At 33.1% G+C, this 21,316-nt stretch overlaps 1 protein-coding gene across 1 annotated transcript in view; it reads right to left on the reverse strand.

Moving 5' to 3' along the window:
- Positions 1-20,037, reverse strand: part of LOC129220341 (nose resistant to fluoxetine protein 6-like) — a 93,734-nt gene extending 73,697 nt beyond the window's left edge. Inside the window, exon 1 of the mRNA XM_054854748.1 lies at positions 19,752-20,037. Coding sequence (XP_054710723.1) covers positions 19,752-20,037 — 286 coding nt within the window. The remainder of the gene's footprint in view (positions 1-19,751) is intronic.
- Between the last annotated feature and the right edge of the window lie 1,279 nt (positions 20,038-21,316).

Here is a 21,316-nt window from a genome sequence, read left to right on the forward strand (position 1 = left end):
GAGGGGGTTCCCATTCATTTGGATGACTGACAGTCCTTGGAACAATGTTTACGCTCGCTTTTTGAGCTGATACTTTCACATTGCTTAAAAATTCTTTTATGATAAAAAATCGATTAAAAAAAAAAGCTGAAATCTCTATTCAGTTTTTGCGTAGATGTTTTAGAATATGAGAATTACAGTCATGTAAGGGACAGGACATACCAGTGACATTTTGCTGAAAATGTTTATTTTTAATAGAAAAAAAATTAAAATTTTTGCAAAGTGAAATATTGGAATTATAATGCTAATGAAGTAAAAAAAGTGTCCATATTTTTTTTTACAGAAATTAAACAGAATAAAAATATCAGTACGAATCAAACTTTCCCACTTTACAGAATCATCCTTTTGGTGTTTGAAAATAATTTTTAAATCTTATCACAAATAGAGTTTTACTTGAACACAAGTTCCCGCTCAAAGCAGCGTAGATAAATGCGAGGCATTTAAAAAAAGAAAACAAAGCAAATGACGTAAACAACGGTATTGTGGGGTTTTTTATAAATAAGTTTCGGTTACGGTAATTTCTTTCTTTTTTTTTCATTTTCTAATTAAATAATTTCCTGCAAAAACATAATCATTAGACAGTACGAAGCATTAGAAAAAAAGGGGAAAAAAGAAGAAATGACGTCAAACGTAAATAGATTCTTTAAAAAAAATATCTTTGCATAACGTGCCTATTTCTTTCATCTCGTTTGTCACATTAACGCCGGCATGTTTAACGTAAACAAAACTTGAATACTCCATTCATCCCTTCATAACTGTCACGAACATCATTCGAGTCTCAGAACTCAAGCGTTTTCTTCTGATGAGTAAGAATGTTTTCGGGTAATTTTATCTCTCTTACGGGAATATTCGGCTTTGTTTTCAAGGTTGCGGTAATGGATAATGTTTCGGGGCAACGCATGGAGTTTTTGCTTTCGTTTCCTTATTTTCACACGATGTTTTTATGTTAAAACTATGATAATTACGCACGCAAGATATTCGTTGGCAGCGGTAAAAAATGAAAACGTTCATATGAGCTTCTGCATTTTTGAAGACATTTAATGAGAAATGTATTTAACCGAAGCTGAACCTGAGCAAAAATTAAAAGTGTAGTTTTATCTTTATATATACTTCTGTGAAACAAACTCTACGCCCATCGGGGGGAGGGGTGCTCGAACCCCTTTCTAGACATTGGAATTGCGAATTTTAAAAATAAATTTCGTGCATGGATATCAAAATATTTCAAAAAAAGTCATTAATAAACGACCGTTATCAAAATTTTCTTTGAAGAAATTAACAGTTGAGGTAGCGAGAAGCAAAGGGATGTAAGTGGCAAAATTAAAAATTTTGGAGATAACCAGTACAAATGGTAGGTGAACCTCTCCTCTGTCTTGGGGCAAGAGATGGTACTAGCTGCAGGGAAAACAATTTAATTTTAAGCTCGGTTTCCTGAAACTTTCCTCGATCCAAATTAGCACTTTATTATGGTTTGTTTAAAGATTTTATTCTATTTTCATTAATCTATTAATTTTATTTGCATTTATATGTATACTAGCAAAAATACCCGGCGTTGCCTGGGTCAGTAATAATTATGAGAAACAATCGTTACTTGCCCTTGTTTTCTGTTATAAGCGAAAGAATTTAAAACAAAAAAATTTTGACGTGATTAAAAATCGAGCTTCTTCCTTACTCATTAAACTAAAATAGCAATAAGTATAAAGAACAAAATAGTATTCAATTAGAAACGAAAGCACGACATTTAAGCATATACAAATTTGATGAATTTCCGAAATATGAAATTAAACTTTACATGTTTAAAAAGATTTATCTGTTAGTATTTTTTTTTAAATCTAAAACCTTCTCTGTATGGCTATTGATGTACGAACTGTTTTAAAAAATGTAGCCGCCCGTGTTCCCCTTACACTTGCTTTAGTTATTTTGGGAAATTTCAAGTTTTGTGGGCACTTGGTGCGGTTTAAAATCTTACCAAATTTGCGAGAATCATTTTGGGACACTTTCGATAATACTCCCCCTCCTTACTAATTTTTATTATAGAAATATTGTTGCCAGATGCTGAGATACTTTTGGTCAAAATAAAATGGCGCTAAACGGTTTCATCCGAAATGTTTCAAAAATAAGTAGTAAAATTTTGCGATTGTTTGAAATCGTGCAAAAAGAAAAATTAATGGAAGTTTTTGTGCGGTTTATGGGATTTGCCTAATTTAGTTGTTGAATTATTTTACACAGTATTTTTTTTTTTTAAGATCTTTGATTGGCGATATTTTGTTTAAATGGTGAAAGCTGAGAAACATTATTACGTAGTCTTTGGGCTCAAAAACAGCGACAGTGGGAAAAACTGCCAAATGCATCAGCTACTGAAATCTTTCTAAAAAAATTCTGGCAATATTTCTGCTGGTTGGTTGGATATAGTGAGCAAGTGTCCAATCAGCATAAATAATAATAATAAACCATTAATTACATAAGTTCCGTTTAAAAGTAAAATGATCAGCCAAATCCATTTATTTTTAGCCAATCTTGTGGGAAAACATTACTTTAAGATTTGACTTGAGAAAAGCCTCAAAAAGTCAGACGAAACGCAAAAATATTCAATAATACAAAAATTCTTGGGAGTTGAGATGACACACTAAATAATGACTTGGGTTGATGAAAGCCTTCGAACAGGGAACAAAAAAGCTCATAACTCGTTTTTTATACAACTTAGAAACTTCAAACAGATGCCATCTTCAGCAGAAAAATAAGCGCTTTCGATGGACACATAATTTTAATATGTGCACGTATTTTTTCACACCCATATTGGGGCATTTATGCAAAAATCTATATATATAAAAATGGAGTTTGGTAAATTTGTTCTCTAAGATCTCAGAAACTACCCGGCAGATTTGGCTGAAACTTTCACCGTTTGTTCAGTTTGGTACTGGGAAGGTTTATAGACCAGTTCGAAAAAAATCCGATTGATAGTTCCCTTTTTATTCCGATTTTAGTCCCAATTTTTGCATAAATGCCCCAATATGGGGGTGAAAAAATACGTGCACATATTAAAATTATGTGTCCATCGAAAGCGCTTATTTTTCTGCTGAAGATGGCATCTGTTTGAAGTTTCTAAGTTGTATAAAACGAGTTATGAGCTTTTTTGTTCCCTGTTCGAAGGCTTTCATCAACCCAAGTCATTATTTAGTGTGTCATCTCAACTCCCAAGAATTGTTGTATTATTGAATATTTTTGCGTTTCGTCTGACTTTTTGAGGCTTTTCTCAAGTCAAATCTAAAAGTAACGTTTTCCCACAAGATTGGCTAAAAATAAATGGATTTGGCTGATCATTTTACTTTTAAACGGAACTTATGTAATTAATGGTTTATTATTATTATTTATGCTGATTGGACACTTGCTCACTATATCCAACCAACCAGCAGAAATATCGCCAGAATTTTTTCAGAAAGATTTCAGTAGCTGATGCATTTGGCAGTTTTTTCCACTGTCGCTGTTTTTGAGCCCAAAGACTACGTAATAATGTTTCTCAGCTTTCACCATTTAAACAAAATATCGCCAATCAAAGATACTTAAAAAAAAAATACTGTGTAAAATAATTCAACAACTAAATTAGGCAAATCCCATAAACCGCACAAAAACTTCCATTAATTTTTCTTTTTGCACGATTTCAAACAATCGCAAAATTTTACTACTTATTTTTGAAACATTTCGGATGAAACCGTTTAGCGCCATTTTATTTTGACCAAAAGTATCTCAGCATCTGGCAACAATATTTTAATAATAAAAATTAGTAAGGAGGGGGAGTATTATCGAAAGTGTCCCAAAATGATTCTCGCAAATTTGGTAAGATTTTAAACCGCACCAAGTGCCCACAAAACTTGAAATTTCCCAAAATAACTAAAGCAAGTGTAAGGGGAACACGGGCGGCTACATTTTTTAAAACAGTTCGTACATCAATAGCCATACAGAGAAGGTTTTAGATTTAAAAAAAAATACTAACAGATAAATCTTTTTAAACATGTAAAGTTTAATTTCATATTTCGGAAATTCTTCAAATTTGTCTATGCTTAAATGTCGTGCTCTAATTTCTAATTGAATACTATTTTGTTCTTTATACTTATTGTTATTTTAGTTTAATGAGTAAGGAAGAAGCTCGATTTTTAATCACGTCAAAATTTTTTGTTTTAAATTCTTTCGCTTATAACAGAAAACAAGGGCAAGTAACGATTGTTTCTCATAATTATTACTGACCCAGGCAACGACGGGTATTTTTGCTAGTTGGGACTAAAATTGGAATAAAAAGGGAACTATCAATCGGATTTTTTTCGAACTGGTCTATAAACCTTCCCAGTACCAAACTGAACAAACGGTGAAAGTTTCAGCCAAATCTGCCAGGTAGTTTCTGAGATCTTAGGGAACAAATTTACCAAACTCCATTTTTATATATATAGATTTAGTGTTATTTTTTCCTTAATTTTTATTTATTTCTATTTTTTTGTTTTTATTTTATTCTATTTTATTTCTTTTCCTCAATCATTAAAACGTTTTCACTCCTTTTTTTCGTAAACTCCTAGTCCCGCACGTTTCGTTATATTTATTAGAGAATAAAAGTGGAGCATTATTCAAATGATATTTTATTCAATCATTTTTTTTCTCTAACGTACTTTTCGAACGATTTCAAAAAGTCTAATTCAGTATGAAAAAAAAAAAGAACAACACAAAAATGCACATCTTGTAATTGTGTGTGGAATATATGTATATATTTTCCTCCATGTTTGAGCAATTCAGTTTAATCCCTCGAAGAAGCATGAAGACCAAACATGGCAGCGAAGAAAACAATATTTATCTTTTTCACAGAGATAGAAAGTAAACAAGTCACGTAGCACCTATGCACTTCTCTTTCACACGCTGACTCATTCATTCCGGATTCTCTTAAATATTTACGGTCCATCAAGAAAATTTATAACAGCTTTATTATTAGTAACTAGTGGTACCCGCACGGCTTTGCCCGTAGTTGAAAAATTAAAAGGTCATTCGATCCGCCTGTATATTTACAAATAATGGATTACGACTTTCTCGCCAATTAGCTATGTTCATTCGCTCTCCCATTCCACGTCATGATGATTTCGTAATTTACTCGTCCATCTTATGATAATTTTGCTCCGGAAAATGTTTTTAAAATTGAAAGAAAAAAAGAACAAAATCGAATTTTCGAAAAATCACTTCGAGGTGCTCACCCCCATGCTACAAACTAACTTTGTGCCAAATTTAATGAAAATTGGCCGAACAGTCTAGGCGCCATGCGCGTTACAGAGATCCAGACATCCCCCAGACAGAGAGACTTGGAGCTTTATTATTAGTAAAGAAGATTAAGACAACAAACAGTAATATTTATTTGAATTGGTGCCTGTGCACTTTTATGCACACTGATTCATCGTGAAATTTTATGCAAAAATTGTTTTTCGCAAAAATTATTCTTTTCAGATGAGAATAATGTCGGGTAAAGTGAAATGGTAAAATATTTTCACAGTAAACAGCGCCATCTAACTAGCAATATTTTATATAGGTTATTAAATTCCAATCCAAAAATATATTTGATTCCAATCAAAAAATATACAGCTTTAAAGATAAAGGAAAATAATACAAGACATTTTTAAAATTTGATACACATAATGTAGTATTTTGTGGTTTATCAAAAATAATTTTTGTTATGATAAAATGCTTTTGTGATAAACATTTTGAGCATTAATTGTGAACTACTGATATCCAATGCAGTACTTTTTTAGATAATATTAGGTATGGATTTATTTTAAATATTCAATATAATTTGACAAGTACATGCAGGACAAAATGAAATAGTTAATTACGTTTACTTATTAAATCACTTGTGCATTCATTTATTAATTCTTTCGATTACATTCCTTCATTTATTAATTCCCTTATCATTCATTATTTTGCTCGTTATTCAGTTTTATTCACTTAGTTATTTTTTCTCATACATAAATTAATTTTCGTTTCTTTTATTGCGTCATTATTTAATAATTTATTCATCAACTCCAGTATTTAATCATTTATTTGGTCAACACTATTTTCAATAAACAAATAAAAAATATTTCAAAAGAAAAATATTCTATTTTTCACTTTGCTCCATGCAAAAAAAAAAACATTCCAATTTTTTGAAGGTGCAAATTTACTATCGAAAATGAGAATTAATATTTCAGGGCAAAGTTTTACTTTTTAACAAACTGTTCTTTTTTTTATGTGCTGTAATTTTCAAAACACATTTCTAATTCCTTCATTTTTAAAAAGTTAAGTTATCTATTTTACTTTGTCTCACATTCGCCTACTCTTTAAATAGAAGAAGGTGTGTACATCATTATTTTGAAAATTTCTCAACTCGAATCCAAGTAAAATTCTGAATGTAAATAAAGACGCGAGATTTTTTTTTGTCAATTTATTTATTTATTTATTTATTTTTATTCATTTATTATTTTTTTTTTTATTTATTTATTTATTTTATTTATTTATTTATTTTTTTTTTGCAAGATTCAAATGAAACTTTGACAAATTGAAAAAAAAATGTGCATTCTTACTATCTAAATTTTTTGTCTTGCTGCAATAGAGCTAAGCTGCTGTTTAAGATAAATAAATACCTTTGTACTGAACAGTAAAGCAAGAAATAACAACATCAAAAAAACACAAATTGCAGATTACTGCAGACACGTGTTTCGACGTTACAGGGAACGCCTTTTTCAATGCAAAAAGTAATGAGCTTCTGGATGAAAAGGCATCGACAGAAGCCAAGAGCTAGATAAGCATACAGCTTAAAAGATAAAAATAACGGATTAGCCAAACACCAACAGGGCCGGATTTAGAGGAGGGCAGACGGGGCTACTGCCCTGGGACCTCCACAGCAAAGGAGCCCCCACAATAAAATTTTTACAAAATATCCTAACTTTAACGGGTCAGCAAATTTTACGTTTTTTCTCCCAGACATTGTTTTTTTTTATTTCTACAAAGAATGCTTGCACAAAAATAATAATATCGATATATCATTGCATTGCATTGCACCCCGAAGCCCCCCGTGCCTACCGCGTTTGCAGTTTACCAGTTTTAGATGCCCAAAATAACTCGGACAAATGGGGCCACAGGGACAGTTCAACCCCGACTCGACCCCATAGGAAAAGACGCGTTTTTGCCGAGAGTCTAAAACCGAGAACATAGCTGTGTTTATGCCAGGTGTGATTACAAAGTTTTGTTACAATATTTACTTGCTTTTGAGCCAGAGGGATGTTTTACGTTAATAATGCAACATGTTACATGGAGGAGTTGCATAATTCAAATTACAAACAGATGCAAGTTTCTTGTATCCATGCAGATGAAAAATTGCACAATTTCACAACGTTCAAGTAACAAATTATAGAATACAGATACAGAACAATTATTCATGGTTACACTAGTATATCAATACAGCTGGTAAACAACAGAACAATAAGATGACAATTCCTTAGAGAAGTAGATATGTATTGTTACAAATTCTGTAAATAGTTTCCCGTAATGAATATACAGCCCCTTTACATTCGGCTGAAGTATACGATCCCCCTATTTCCTTTTTTTTCATTGATAAAATCTGATAACGGTCTACGAATTTCGAGAACGATTTCGAATGTTGTGGAAACTTTTCGATGTTTATAAAAGCGTCCCGCGTGATAAAAAGTGAGTTTCGATTGAGAATTTGTACTGAGAGTGTATTAGCTCGGTTTATTGCGAGGCATTTCGCTGTGTTGTTTTCGTATTTGGAAGTAAATACGTGTGTAACCGTTGAGTTTACGGTGTTGTTTGATATTTGCTTAATTGCTGATGATTAATTTAGCAGTGATTGACGATCTTCCCTGTACATAATGTAAATAAATTTCCTGTCTCTTTGCATTATCTGGCATGACGGAAAAAGCGAGGTTGACCGGAGCGCCGGGAAATTTGAATTTTCCTGCATGCCGGATAATTCGAGGTTTATTTTGCAACAACACGAAAGTTAAATTCCCCATTCAGTTCCAATCAGTTCCAATGTTTAATCAAGAACTGTGTCGTCCTTTCAAGAAAGTTGGAAGTCTCACCGGATCCGTTACAGTATGAAAAATTGTATGCGTGATAATTAAAACGTTAATTATATACGTTAATAAATAATATTAACGTGAAGAACTAAGCCCTGATTGCAAGTGTCCATTTACTATCAATTTTTTATTTGATGGAGCATTTCAGTGGCAATGTTTATTTTTTTTTTATTCATTTAATTTGTAATTTGTACCTATGAGTTAAAGAGAAATAAAGTAAGTAAAAAAAAAAATCCGAAAAAGGGTTAACTTTGCAGGTCATCCTTACAAATTCTCGCTTTTTGAGCTCAAAAATTTAAAAATTATTTGGCGAATCGACTTGAATGGAAATTTTTTAAATCGAAAATATCGGATATATACGTATATATCAAAATATTCGGATATATATCAAAGTATCGGGTATTTTCAAAAATATGATGATCTTTTCGAATCCTGATTAGGGGCCTCCACTCCTTCGTTGCCCCGGGGCCTCCACACTTCCGAATTCGGCCCTGAACACCAATGAGAAAATTATAAACCGATAAGAAACCAATAGGAATGCATTGCAATGAAAAAGGAGTTCCCTGAAACACCGAAACACGTGTCTGCAGTAATCTGCAATTTTTTTGCTTTTTTGACGTTGTTATTTCTTACTAAACTGCTGTTTGTTTTAAGTAATTACCCTCTCGCATGGCAACAACAAACAGAACGAGCCGATTTTTTTCTTCGAACAAACCGGACAACTTAGAATAATAAAAGAGAATTAGGTTTTTAAACAATTAGCCTGTGTGAGCACGATAGAAGGCGTTTCAAAATTTCGTTTCCCTGAAGTCAAATTGCTTCTAGAAGATTGTGTTAGTAATAAATAGGTTGTTTTTTTTTTTCAATTTAGCTCCTTATCCAAGGCTGGAACACATGTTTTAGGAACGTTGTAAACGCGAGATACATTAGGCATTCTCTGAATGCATTATGCATATGGCGAATTTATGTTCGAAAAACGGAAGGTGAAATTGAATTAAGCGGTGGTTCACCTTGTGCCGATGAAGGTTTTCTTCGTCAGGTGCAAACTTGTGTAAAAAACTATTAGATTATTTGTGGAATGATAAAATTAAGAATTTTTTAATTAATTAAAATGTTGCAGAATGTATGCTGTCAAATAAATTGAGAGTTGTTGTAGGAAAACGTATTTTTTTTTTTTTTTTTTTTTTGTACAATTTTTATTGGGCTATTTTTTCTCGCCTGCAATGGCATGATTTACATAGGAGGTCATGGGAGCTCAGCTTTTTCAGTTTTATGTACATGTTAGACGAAATACAGCATTGGAAAAAAATAAATAAATAAATAAAACAACTTTTCTTTTGTCTTGATGAGATTTCATTTGCTACAACTGAGATGATTAACTATGTTGAATGTTTTAAATTCTAAAAAGGGAAATTAATTTACTAACTTTTGAAATCACTCTTCCAGGGAAATTTTCGTCATTTTTCAACCCAAGAAGTGCTACAACCATCAGTGTTGCCAGATGGTCAAATCCAGATTTCCCCAATTCCCTTCCAACTTTTCCCCAAAAAGCGATGTTTTCTACCAAAATTTCCCGAATGCAAAAATTATTTTTCCACTAATATTTTCATAAAATGAATCGACTTCCTCTAATATTTTTGTCTCTTGAAAAAAATGTCTTCTCCAAAAAGCCAAATTTTCTTATAAAATTCCCCAACTATTTTTTTTCTTCACATTTTCGCTTCTTCTTTTTTGTCTTCTTTATTTTTATCTTTCTTTATCTTTACTAATAATAAAGCTGAAAGTCTCTCTGTCTGGATATCTCTCTGTCCGGATCTCTTTCGGTCTGTCAGGATCTCTAACGCGCATATAGCGCCAAGACCGTTCGACTGATTTTCATGAAATTCGGCAAAGAATTAGTTTGTAGCATGGGGGTGTGCACCTTTAAGCGATTTTTTGAAAATTTGATTTTGTTCTTTTTCTATTCCAATTTTAAGAACATTTTCCCGAGCAAAATTATCATAAGATGGACGAGTAAATTACCAAGTTATCATAACGTGGAACCGTAACCTAGGCAAGCCAATTGGCGAGAAATTCATCATGCATTATTTATAAATTTACAGGGGGACCAAAAGACCTTTTAATTTTCTACTACGGGCAAACCCGTGCGAGTGCCACTAGTCATAAATACAAGCGCCTGACCGAGATATAAGAAATAACCAATTTTTTTTTCCACTCGCATTTACTACTCTGCTTCTGTATGTGTATTTAAACTATGATTTTTGTATATATTTATCCAAGAACACTCGACATCACACTAATTTTTACCTGTTTCACGTATCAACTAGTTACTCACGCAGAACATTAATGCGAATTCCATAAAGTTGAGCAAAGCTAACCCAACGCTGTTTGATACAAACAATGTTCCCACTACTTCTTAACGCGAATTTAAATACGAAAAAAAATCTTTTTTTCCCGGAGTTTTTTTTCCCCAGGTTTTCCCCCAAGGAAAAAAATTTTTCCCCAAAGAATTCCCCTCAAAACCCATTTCCCCAAAATTTAACCAGAGCGCCAGATTTCCCCAAAATGGGGAAATTTCCCCCAATCTGGCAACACTAACAACCATGCTCTCAGTGGGGAAAAGTATGAAAAATGACGTAATACAATTCAAAGAAAATATTATTTATTTATTTTCCTCACAAAAATAACTTGTACTGTCTGACCGCCGATGAGATGGAAAGGCTAACATCCGGTTTATAAGCGGAAATGGACTTATCTATTAGTTCACAAGGGTGGTTTGTCCGTTACACATGCGCCGTTACAGATGTATACTTTTGCCTCTTAAATATTCAGACGCAGTTTTATAAGAATAAAAATTTGTTCACGACAACATTTTCTTTTTAAATCGAAACTGCATGTATATTCAAACTAAATTCTCGCTGCGATTTTTTTTTTTTAATTTATTTTACAACATAATTTTGAGCTTACCTTGCTTAAAATTATGTTGCTATAGCGAACTAAAATTTTAATGTTTCATTTCGGGACGGGAAAAAAAAAAAAAAAAACTTTTTGTTGTTTCCATAGAAATTCTCCTTGTTTCCTCTCATTTTCAACTTAGAGGATGCAATAGATCAATAAGACCCTAGTGACATTATAAAACGCGTACATTAAAATCCAATCTCTATTTTCCCTTCTTCGCTAGATTCATTCATATGGAATCCTCTTAACTTGGCTGCTTGCCAGATTCCACGGCTTCTGAGGGCAGACTTCTTATTTGCATATTTAATTTTTGTTTTGTACACCTCCATTTAAATGACTCTCCAGTCGCCTCTGCCTAAGTTGAAGCATAATTTTTGAACCAGAATAACTTTCACTGGATTTTACAACAATTTTATATAATTAAAAACTGAGCCTATGTATCTATGTACGTACCTATGTATCTATGACCGAGTTTGTTCTCCCGAACGACAGTGAACTGACCATCGAACCAGGTATCGATGGATTCGTCATCTTCCCGTCTTTATGTTTGGCTGTTTAACATAATCCTGCGACAATAATTAGCGGAGATATCAATTAATAATTATATTAATTATGACACTTAGATTTCGATATAAAATCCCTATTTTTCGAAGGCTTTCATCCATTCAAATTATTATTCAGTGCTTCATCTCAACTTTCCGCAACAATGCTTTTATTAAAATTTGTTGCGTGACGATAATCATTGAGAAGAAAGATGCGTTGCCATTTTTTTCTCGAATATGAAGAAATAAAATTCTGGGTTTTGTTTTGAGGCGTTTCCTGTAATCGGATAATTTAAAATGTTTCCCTTTCAGTAATTTTTCCGCAATCTGCCGAGAAATTTTACTGATTTTTTTTTTTCTTTTTTCTTTTTTTTTTTTTTGGTTTTTTTGTTCAAGCCTGATTGTTGAATACGTGTCACTTGATATACCTTTTATTTTCGAGGTGGACCGTGCAAAGTCGGGCGACGTAGCTAGTTATTTCTTAATTTTGGATAACTATACCGAACTTCAGGAGACCTTTCGCAGTCATATGCCGAGCCGATATAAGCAATGGGATGTCTTATATTTTTCTATGTGAAACCAAGAAGGCACGCCTGACCATCTCAGATTTTCATGAGACTTTCAGAAATCTTAATCTCTGATGACTCGAACTTATATATAATTTTTAACAAAGCTATTATTCGTAACTGTTGAATTAATTTTTTTAACTTGTCGGCGGTGCTTTAAAATGTTAAGTTCTATGAGAACTACACAGTTGTACAATATCTCATTGTAAAAACAATCACATGCAGATTAGTTTGATATGCCCCTTGACTGCTTTTCAAAAAATTGAATTTCACAAAAGTTCAAACTTTTGAAATTCAAAAATATTTGAGGTAGTGCGTTTTAAATTTTTTTTTATGCATACGATTTATGATGTTTTTTAAAGAATGTATCTAAAAATTTTCAGATTGGAGCCATTAACAGATTGACGTTAAAGCAAAAAATCTAGAAAATGTTTGCTAAAATTGTTTTAAAATGTTATTATTGAAGTTCTATGGGAACTACAAGTTGTATATAATAGTTCATTTTTTTAAAAAAATGCATGCAATTTAATTTGATGTAAAACTTGAATACTTTTCGAGGTTTTTTCCAACTAAATTTCAAAAGTTGAAAATTAAAAAAGTTGAGATAGGAGTCTATGAAAAGTTTTAAAAAATATGTTTTTTAATATATTTTAATGAATACGTATATCCAAAACTTTTCGGAAGAGACCATGAAGGGATCAACAGTTGCAACAAATATTGCAGGACACGTTTTTGTAAATTTTGCTAAGAGTTTTATGAACTCCTATAACTCTGATCCCCTCATGGTCCCAACTTGAAAGTTTTTGAATGTGTGTCTTAAAATACAGAAAAAATCATTTATATTTTTCAAAATGTTAAAAAGACACTAGCTCAAAAAGTTGTGAATTTTTATATTTTAAAATTTTGTAAAAAGAAAATTTCTTAAACAGTATTTAAGTTATATATCAAATTAAATGCGTCTTTAAAAAGAGCTATTGTACAACTCTGCAGCTCTCATATACCTTGAGTGTAACATTTTATAGCTATGTCGGCAAGTTTAAAAAGGGGGGTGGCGGGTTATAAATTTCAAAAATTAATTACTCATTAGTTAGAATAATAGATTTTTTTTTTAATTTAGTCAAATTTATGGTGTTAAAGAGTAAAAATTCTGAAAGTTTCATGAAAATCTAAAATCGCGAAGCTGAGATTTCCTTTTTTGTTGACTGGACCCAATGACACAACTAAAATACGAGAATAGAGGGCACGTTTGCACAGTGTCCTTTTTTGCAAAACGAATTATAACTGGAAAGCCAACAGCCATAACAGATTGATGCTGCTTCCTAGCAAATATATTCACAAGTTTTTGAGCATCTGTCGAGCTTCGGTCAAGCATGCAGAAAGAATAATCTGTTTTTTACCGAATCGATTAAATTTGGAGTTGAACGTTTTGAAGCTTATTGTGAATGAATAGTACTTCGTTGAGAAAGAACACATATATAAAAATTAGCAGAATTATATCCTTTTCTGAAAATTGTATTTGTGTGAACTGAAACATTATCAAATTTTTTGCACGTCCATCCAAACTTGGCTAAGTGGCAAGTTTACGCGTTGACGTCTAGGAGCACCTTTACGCACGTTCTTACTGTGTCTTAATTTTAAACGTGCTCTGACGCTTTTTTCGTTCCGAACTGTTTCAAAACTTTTTAGTATTTTAAGGCTATTTAGTTTTGAAAAACACCATTTAATTTTTATTGAGTTACAAATTCGTTATCTTATAGCTTACAACCATGTAGTGCTGTCTACATACCCGTTCAGCTTTTACTTTATACACTATTCAATCTGTAATATATTTATTCAGTAAGTTACCGCCCTATAGCTAGGGCTAAGGCAGAAATACGTGAAATACACCGCCAGCTCAGTCATTTCCAGCCGAGGACGGCAGTTTCGTGCTTATTAGCACTCAACAGCCCGGCATAGGAGATGGAAAACCTCTTAAGGAAGCCAAGAGTGCCAAACAAACTGGTAGCTAATATGGAATTAGCAGACCAGACGAGTGACCGAAACAATGGTTCGGTTCAACTCGAATTTTGAAGGCAAGGCAGGTATATTCAGTAAGTAGGTTTTTCCATCTCCTGCTCAGTCACTTTCCTATGCCGGGCTGATGAGTGCTAATAAGCACGAAACTGCAGTCCTCGGCTGGAAATGACTGAGCTGGCGGTGTATTTCACTGTAATATATTTGCTTTATTTTAATGATGGTAAGACATTATGTTCAAAACACAAACAGAAACACGTTGGGTGTCAAAATAAATATGCGTAAACGTGCCCCGTGTCCGGGGCAAGTTTACGCAAACGACTTGGACTCAAAAATAAATTTTTTAGCGGTTAAAAACACAAACTGAGCATGAACTGAATATACAAATGTTGACTCCAATAACTGCTGCATAAAACCGCAATGTCTAAAATTTCCTAAGTTAAAACATAAAATTTAGAAAATTCATTGAAAAAAAATCCTCGTAAACGTGCCCAGGTCTACCCTGCCTAAGCATAGAGAACTTGAAGATCAATGTCACTTAATGTTTCGATATACATATACGGATCTTAATGAACCATACTCCGAAGGAAAAAACTGGTAACTTAATGCTCTACTAATTTTCCTACATATTGTTTCAAATCTCACATTGAGCAATTATCTGCAACTTGATTACTGTATTTTTCAGAAAAGATTGTAATACTGTTTAATAACGATTGACTTTGAAGAAGACGTAATCAAGTACTTCCCGGAATACTAATGATTAACATGCGTCTTTTCTTGGACATTTTTCTCATTTATTCCATTACCTTATCTTTCCTTTTCTCCCTAAGCATCTCTATGAATGTTATACGAAAAACTGGTGGAACCTGTTCGATGGATTCTTTATATTTGAACGAGTTCGGCAATGCGAAAAACTAGCCGGACAAGGGCATTCGATGCTTTAGCCATAGTAACTTCTAAGTTTAATTTGCAAGCTAATTTGATTTCAGATTGCGTTGCAGACAGCAAGAAAAGAATCCCATGCAAAGGATTATGAATTATATATGTAAAGAAAGTTATCAGAAGAATTTCCTTTAACTGCTGTAACCAAAAACAATCACAGCACATAGAGAGATTTCCAAAATCTTCAGAATGAGTTCTTTTTGAGATTTCGTTTTGAAATCTTCAAATGAGGCAGTGAGAAGCAAAGGGATGTAAATGGTCATTTTCAAGTATTTAGTAAAACGCGTTTAAAGATAACATTGTAGGTAGGCTTTCATTGAATTTTTTTTCTAAATCATGCTGTATTACAGCAACTGCCAGGGCTACTAGTACCATCTCTTGCCCCAAGACAGAGGAGAGGTTCACCTACCATGATATTTAGATTTAGATAGATTTATTAACAAAAACACACATACATAACAAACAGTAAGAAAAATGAAGTAAAGTTAAAAGATACAACGTGAATTACAAACGACAGTCACAAAACATTAAGAAATTCTCGATTATAGTTCAACATGAGTTAGTGGTAAGAATTCAACACTAAAGAGCGGCCAAAGGCACTGTCCGCAGTCATATGAGTTCAATCATATGATTTATTATTATTAAATCAGTCCAATCATATGAGTACTGGTTGTCTCCAAATTTTTTATTTTTCCACTTACATCCCTTTGCTTCTCACTGCCTCAAATGAAAATTTTTCTTCTTGAAGATTTTGAAATGTTTTTTTTTTTTAAATCTTAATAAAATTACCCAAATGAAATCATATGATGCTTCAAACTCAAAAGCATAGCAGACCACAACGCCTTCCTGGTACAATAGCACTGTGGGTTTTGATGACTGTTATGTCGTCTACCATAATTCCATGAAGTTTGCAATAATTTAGTCAGTTGTTTTTGTGAGTTGGTTTCGCACTGACCACCGACAGTGACGAAAACCTGCTTCTTGCAACTTTTCTGTTTTACGTCACGGCACAATCGGCAAATCTTAATCATCTCGGTGAAAATAAATTTTAATGATGAACTTCATGACAACCAATCAGTAAGAGATTTTCAACGCGAGGGCGAGTTTAATAAATTATGTGAAATCAATGACGTGGGAAGACAATCTGCGACACAGATTCCACCACTGTCTCAACCGGTGTGAAGACAACTTGATGGTCCAAATTGTAAAACTCTCAGATCAAAATTTTAACCGTTGAAAGATGGTACTTCACTCGAGATAATACTGTTGATTCAAGCAATATAAAAAAAATATAAATTAAAATCAAAATGAAATTCTTTGAAAACTTAACATTGTAAAAAGTACGACAAATGAGAGATTTTTTCATTTTATTAATTTAAATCGTTTTGACTTATACACAATATGAAAATGATTACATGTAAATGATTTTAAAGATATTTAATCTTAAATTTTTAACATTGACTATATTCTTTTTTTGATTTTGGCAACGATATGAAAGTAAAATTGTTTTCATCTGTCGTAAAATCGTGTTGTTCGGATTTAATATCTACTTAAAAGTAGGTGAGAAATCCTAAAATTATATTCTTACGTTTTTCTCTAAATAATCAGTTTAAATGTATAGTGAGGGGAAAATTTTACTTCAATATAGTTCTGTAATTTCTTTTTCCTACATTTGTTTTCTTGCAAAGAAACGTATTTAATTTTAAGATAGTCCTACTGAAGAAAGATTATAGTTAGAACTTATACCGAAACACGACGTCTAACATTTTGAGAAAATTTGCTTCGTGTTTACATAAGCTAACAGTTTTCCTTCTCAGTAAAAGATAAATTTTACTTTCAGACAATTGCTTCAACTGTTAAAAGGATTCATTAGAAATGATTTAGAACCTAAGAAACCAGATGTTGGTAAAAATAAGAATTTATCCTGACGAACTTCCTGTAAACTAATGGGTTTCTTTTGCATAAAAGAGCGGTATTTTATTTTGTAGTTAAAGAGAGCATTATTGCTCTCAAGGTAAACTGAAGATTCTCTTTTTTTTCGTTCCTTCCGCCAAAAGAAACTCTCACTGATCTCCGCTTAACAAGAAAAAAATAAGGGTTGCTCTACTTTGGCACTTGTTTGGGTTAAAGTTTGGGTCACGGTCAGCTCAATGCTCTTCAACTCTCGTAATGCTCCAAGTTTGTAATGTAGCCATTGAAAGACATTATTGCTTCAAGTAGCGATCACAAATTTCACTTTTCGTACTCATTTAGTACTCTCAGACAGTCAAATCAATAGACTGGGGATTTTATCACGCAGCTTTGTATGCATACATAAACAAGTATGAAGATCAATATCATGTTCTTCTTTATTTTTTAGAATGATTGATATATATATATATATATATATATATATATATATATATATATATATATATATATATATATATATATATATATATATATATATATATATTTATTTATTTATTTATTTATTTTTAATTGTTAAAAAAGAAGAAAAATTATTTACGTCCAAAACAAAATTCCATTCAGAAAGTATAAAAACTTTACTTTTGTTCAAAGCGGTCATTCGTTAAAAATAGAATTGAACAGATTCACTTCGCGTGTCAATATTAGGGTGTGGCTGTGTTTGGTATGAAGAACTGAAGGAAAAGAGGTTCTAAATTAATTTTTTTTAGTAAAGAGAGTGCTTTGATGTTTTAATAAATTCATTTATTCAACTACGTTTATGAGGGAGGACAGTTTTTTTTTTTTCGTAAAACTTAATTTGAAAAATGCATAAAAATAATTTTAGTGCTCAAATAAACTTATAATCTGTGTAATTTTAACCGCTCGGGTAGAAAATAATTTGTAAAATCAGTTTTTATCACCTTGGCGTATCAATATAAACACTCAAAATACAAGAAAATTTCCAACTCGGCATTTTTAACATATATAACGTAAGTCTAAATGAAAATTGGGAAATTCAGAAAAGAATTTTACTACTGCAAAATTAAATTTTTCGATTAATGTTAATAAACCGAGACTACTACTTCTGTTAAATCTATGATGCTGATATGAGGTATTTTCATTGCAACTTCCTTACAAGAAACATCCTTAAAGGTAAAGGAGTAAAGGTATACTTATTACGACTATAAGGGCATTTGACATTTTTTCAATGTCAATTTGTACCAAAAGTTTGTTTATTTTTACAAGAGACATTTTTCGCTTTCTTCCATTCTCTATTATTTTATACTGTTGCTGTTCAGAAAAACCTTAAATTATTAAATTTGCTTTAATAATTGTAAAATTTAAGTTTGTGAAATTCGCTAGTTTGTGAAATATTACTGCAAAAAGAAAGTAAACATTTTTGTAAGTATGAGGAGAGTTTAAAGACCTTTGCTTATTAAATGAACAAAACTGTCATTTAAGATAGTCTGACCCGTACATGAACACTAACCTAAGGCTACTCGCTAAGAGTTGGGTGAAGTGGAGAAAACTACATGAACACTTCAGCACAATTACATTTTCAGAAATTCATAAGATGACTAAAAACTGTAGCGCTAGGAGCATGACATTAAAATTAGTTTTGTTGATGTGTGTAAGTTATTTTGAAAAACAAAAAGTTGAAGAATTTTTTCAGTTCTATTTCAGGTTTTTTGAGGAGTTGAAACGAAAAGTGGACCAACAACCCAGTCAATGAACGCGTCTAACCAGGGGACAAACAAAACCTTTCCTAGTCGTCTTCAATTTCGGAATTGTATCAAAGGAAGTTGCTGTTGCCCCTCTAAGAAAACACTTTTGAAACCTTATTTATTAGCTAGTGGTACCCGCACGGCTTTCCCCGTAATAGAAAAATTAAAAGGTGTTTTGGTTCGCCTGTATATTTACAAATAATGTATGGTGAATTTTCTCGCCAATTGGCTTGTACCCATGTGACGGTTCCACGTTATGATAATCTCGTATCTCGCCAATTGGCTTGTGCCCATGTTACGGTTCCACGTTATGATTATTTCGTAATTTACTCGTCCGTCTTATGATAATTTTGTTCTTGAAATTGGAATAGAAAAAGAACTACATCGAATTTTTGAAAAATCGCTTCGAGATGCACACCCCTATGCTACAAACTAACTCTGTGCCAAATTTCATGAAAATCGGCCGAACGGTCTAGGCGCTATGCGCGTCACAGGGATCCCGTCAGACAGAGATCCGTACAGAGAGAGATCCTGACAGACAGAGATCCCGGCAGAGAGACTTTCTGCTTTATTATCAGTAAAGATAAAGATAAAATCCTCATTTTGTTAAAAAATCAGGATTCAAAACTGCTCCTTCAACTTCAACCTTAATATCTGTTTTAGTTAAGGTTGCTCATTTCGTGGTCGAACTAACCCATAACTTTCTCATAGCAAAGGCAGTGCTGTAATGGGGGGTAAAAACGAGATGACGCTCCCCCCCCCTAAATACTTGGTTTTTTTACTGTAAAAATAATGCAAATGGTTGGTTTCAAACTATCTTTTTTTTTTCTTTTTGGTGAGTCTCCCAAACCCCAAAGTGAGTTCCATCGAACATTATTTTAAAAACTACACCACTGAATAAGGGATGAAGGTACTTACACCTGACTGCCCATTCTCTCAGTTGCCGGACCCCTCCAATGATCCTCATGAGGCTGGACATACAAGGACCAGATATTTCGACTCCATCTCCTCCTTGCATGAGGTAGGGTAAAATCGACCTAACAGCCGATCCCATGGCTTTCTTGAACCTTTTCTCCACCTCTTCGAACGTCTCCACATCTTCCTCTCTTCCAGTAACAGTCCCATTGCTCTCGTCTGCCAGAACCACCGCGGCGAACAACACCCCACAACACACCAAAAGGAACATCAACGCTCGCCCCGACATGACCCGAGTGAATGTAATGCTATACGGAAACAGATCTGATATGGCTTATTTCGGAGGAGTCGTTTTCATCTCGTTCGACAGAAGCCGACGTTCCAAAGGGAGGAAGGGGCAGGAGCAACCTTGAAAGCAGACGATACCTGAGAGAGAGAGTTCGCGCAGCCTTCGGGGCGATGCTCACCTCGCTGCCGGGCCTCTATAACCCGTCCTGCCGGCTCTAGGTTTGTCGAGTTTCGGAATTTTTGCCACCACTAACAAGATGGTCAAAAGGGCAGTTGAGTTTCGGTATCATGGCGAGAAATTTTTTTTACAGGGGAGGGGGTGATTTATTTGTACGCCCGCGCAAAATAGACATTTCTGTACTCGTTTTTTACGAATGCAAAAGAAAAATATTTCTCGTCCTGGCATTGGTGCCAAAATGGATAAAGTTCGCCAATTTCACAATTATGGAAGTCGTTCTGAATGAAATGATGCCGCAAAACTCCCTTAATACGTAAAACTTCTGTACAAACAATATTTTTTGTAAAAGTAGGCATGATCTTGCCATTAAATATAAAATTTCCAACAGTCAAATGAACGAACTCTACTCACGGCAACATTTCGCTAACTTTTAATTGCTTCTAGCGCTGGTTCTAGCCAACATAGCGGGTTTCGATTTTTGCGTGGTAAAACCGAGTGAAACGTTTTTTAAAGCATTTTTCGCGAGCTTTCCAGCCATACCAAGCTCGAAGCATTTAAATGCATTTTTCGTGTAGAAAAAGCGGTTTAAAAAATGAATTAAAACTTGATGTTTCACGCTTCCAACAATGAAATTCAACAATGGAAAAGAGAGAAAATTTAAATTTTTGAGTTTCGCTTACTAAAAAACGCTTATAACTTTTTTTTTCTAGTGGATTTAGGTTATTGGACTTTGGGCTCCCTGACAACTTTTTCGTTAGGAGTGTTTTTTAAAGACCTTTTCAACCATATCAAATTCGAAAAAATTGGACCATCCGTTCGCGTAGAAAGAGCCATTTAGGACGAAAATGCGTTTTTTGTTAATATCTCCGTTAATTAGCGTTCGATTTAAAAAATTTGTATTGATGACACTAAAATTCGGCAATAGCTACCGAACAAAAAAAGAATAAGGAAATCGGTTCACAAACAGAGGAGAAATTGGTACCGAAAGAAAACGGCTTGCCTATTAATATATAAAGATACTTGAATGAGTACAGATAGAGAGATATCAATAGATAGATTTATATAATTATAGATAGATAGGTAGGTAGATAGAATTAGATAA

The sequence above is a fragment of the Uloborus diversus genome, chromosome 1, assembly GCF_026930045.1.
Source record: "Uloborus diversus isolate 005 chromosome 1, Udiv.v.3.1, whole genome shotgun sequence".
NCBI lineage: Eukaryota > Metazoa > Arthropoda > Arachnida > Araneae > Uloboridae > Uloborus > Uloborus diversus.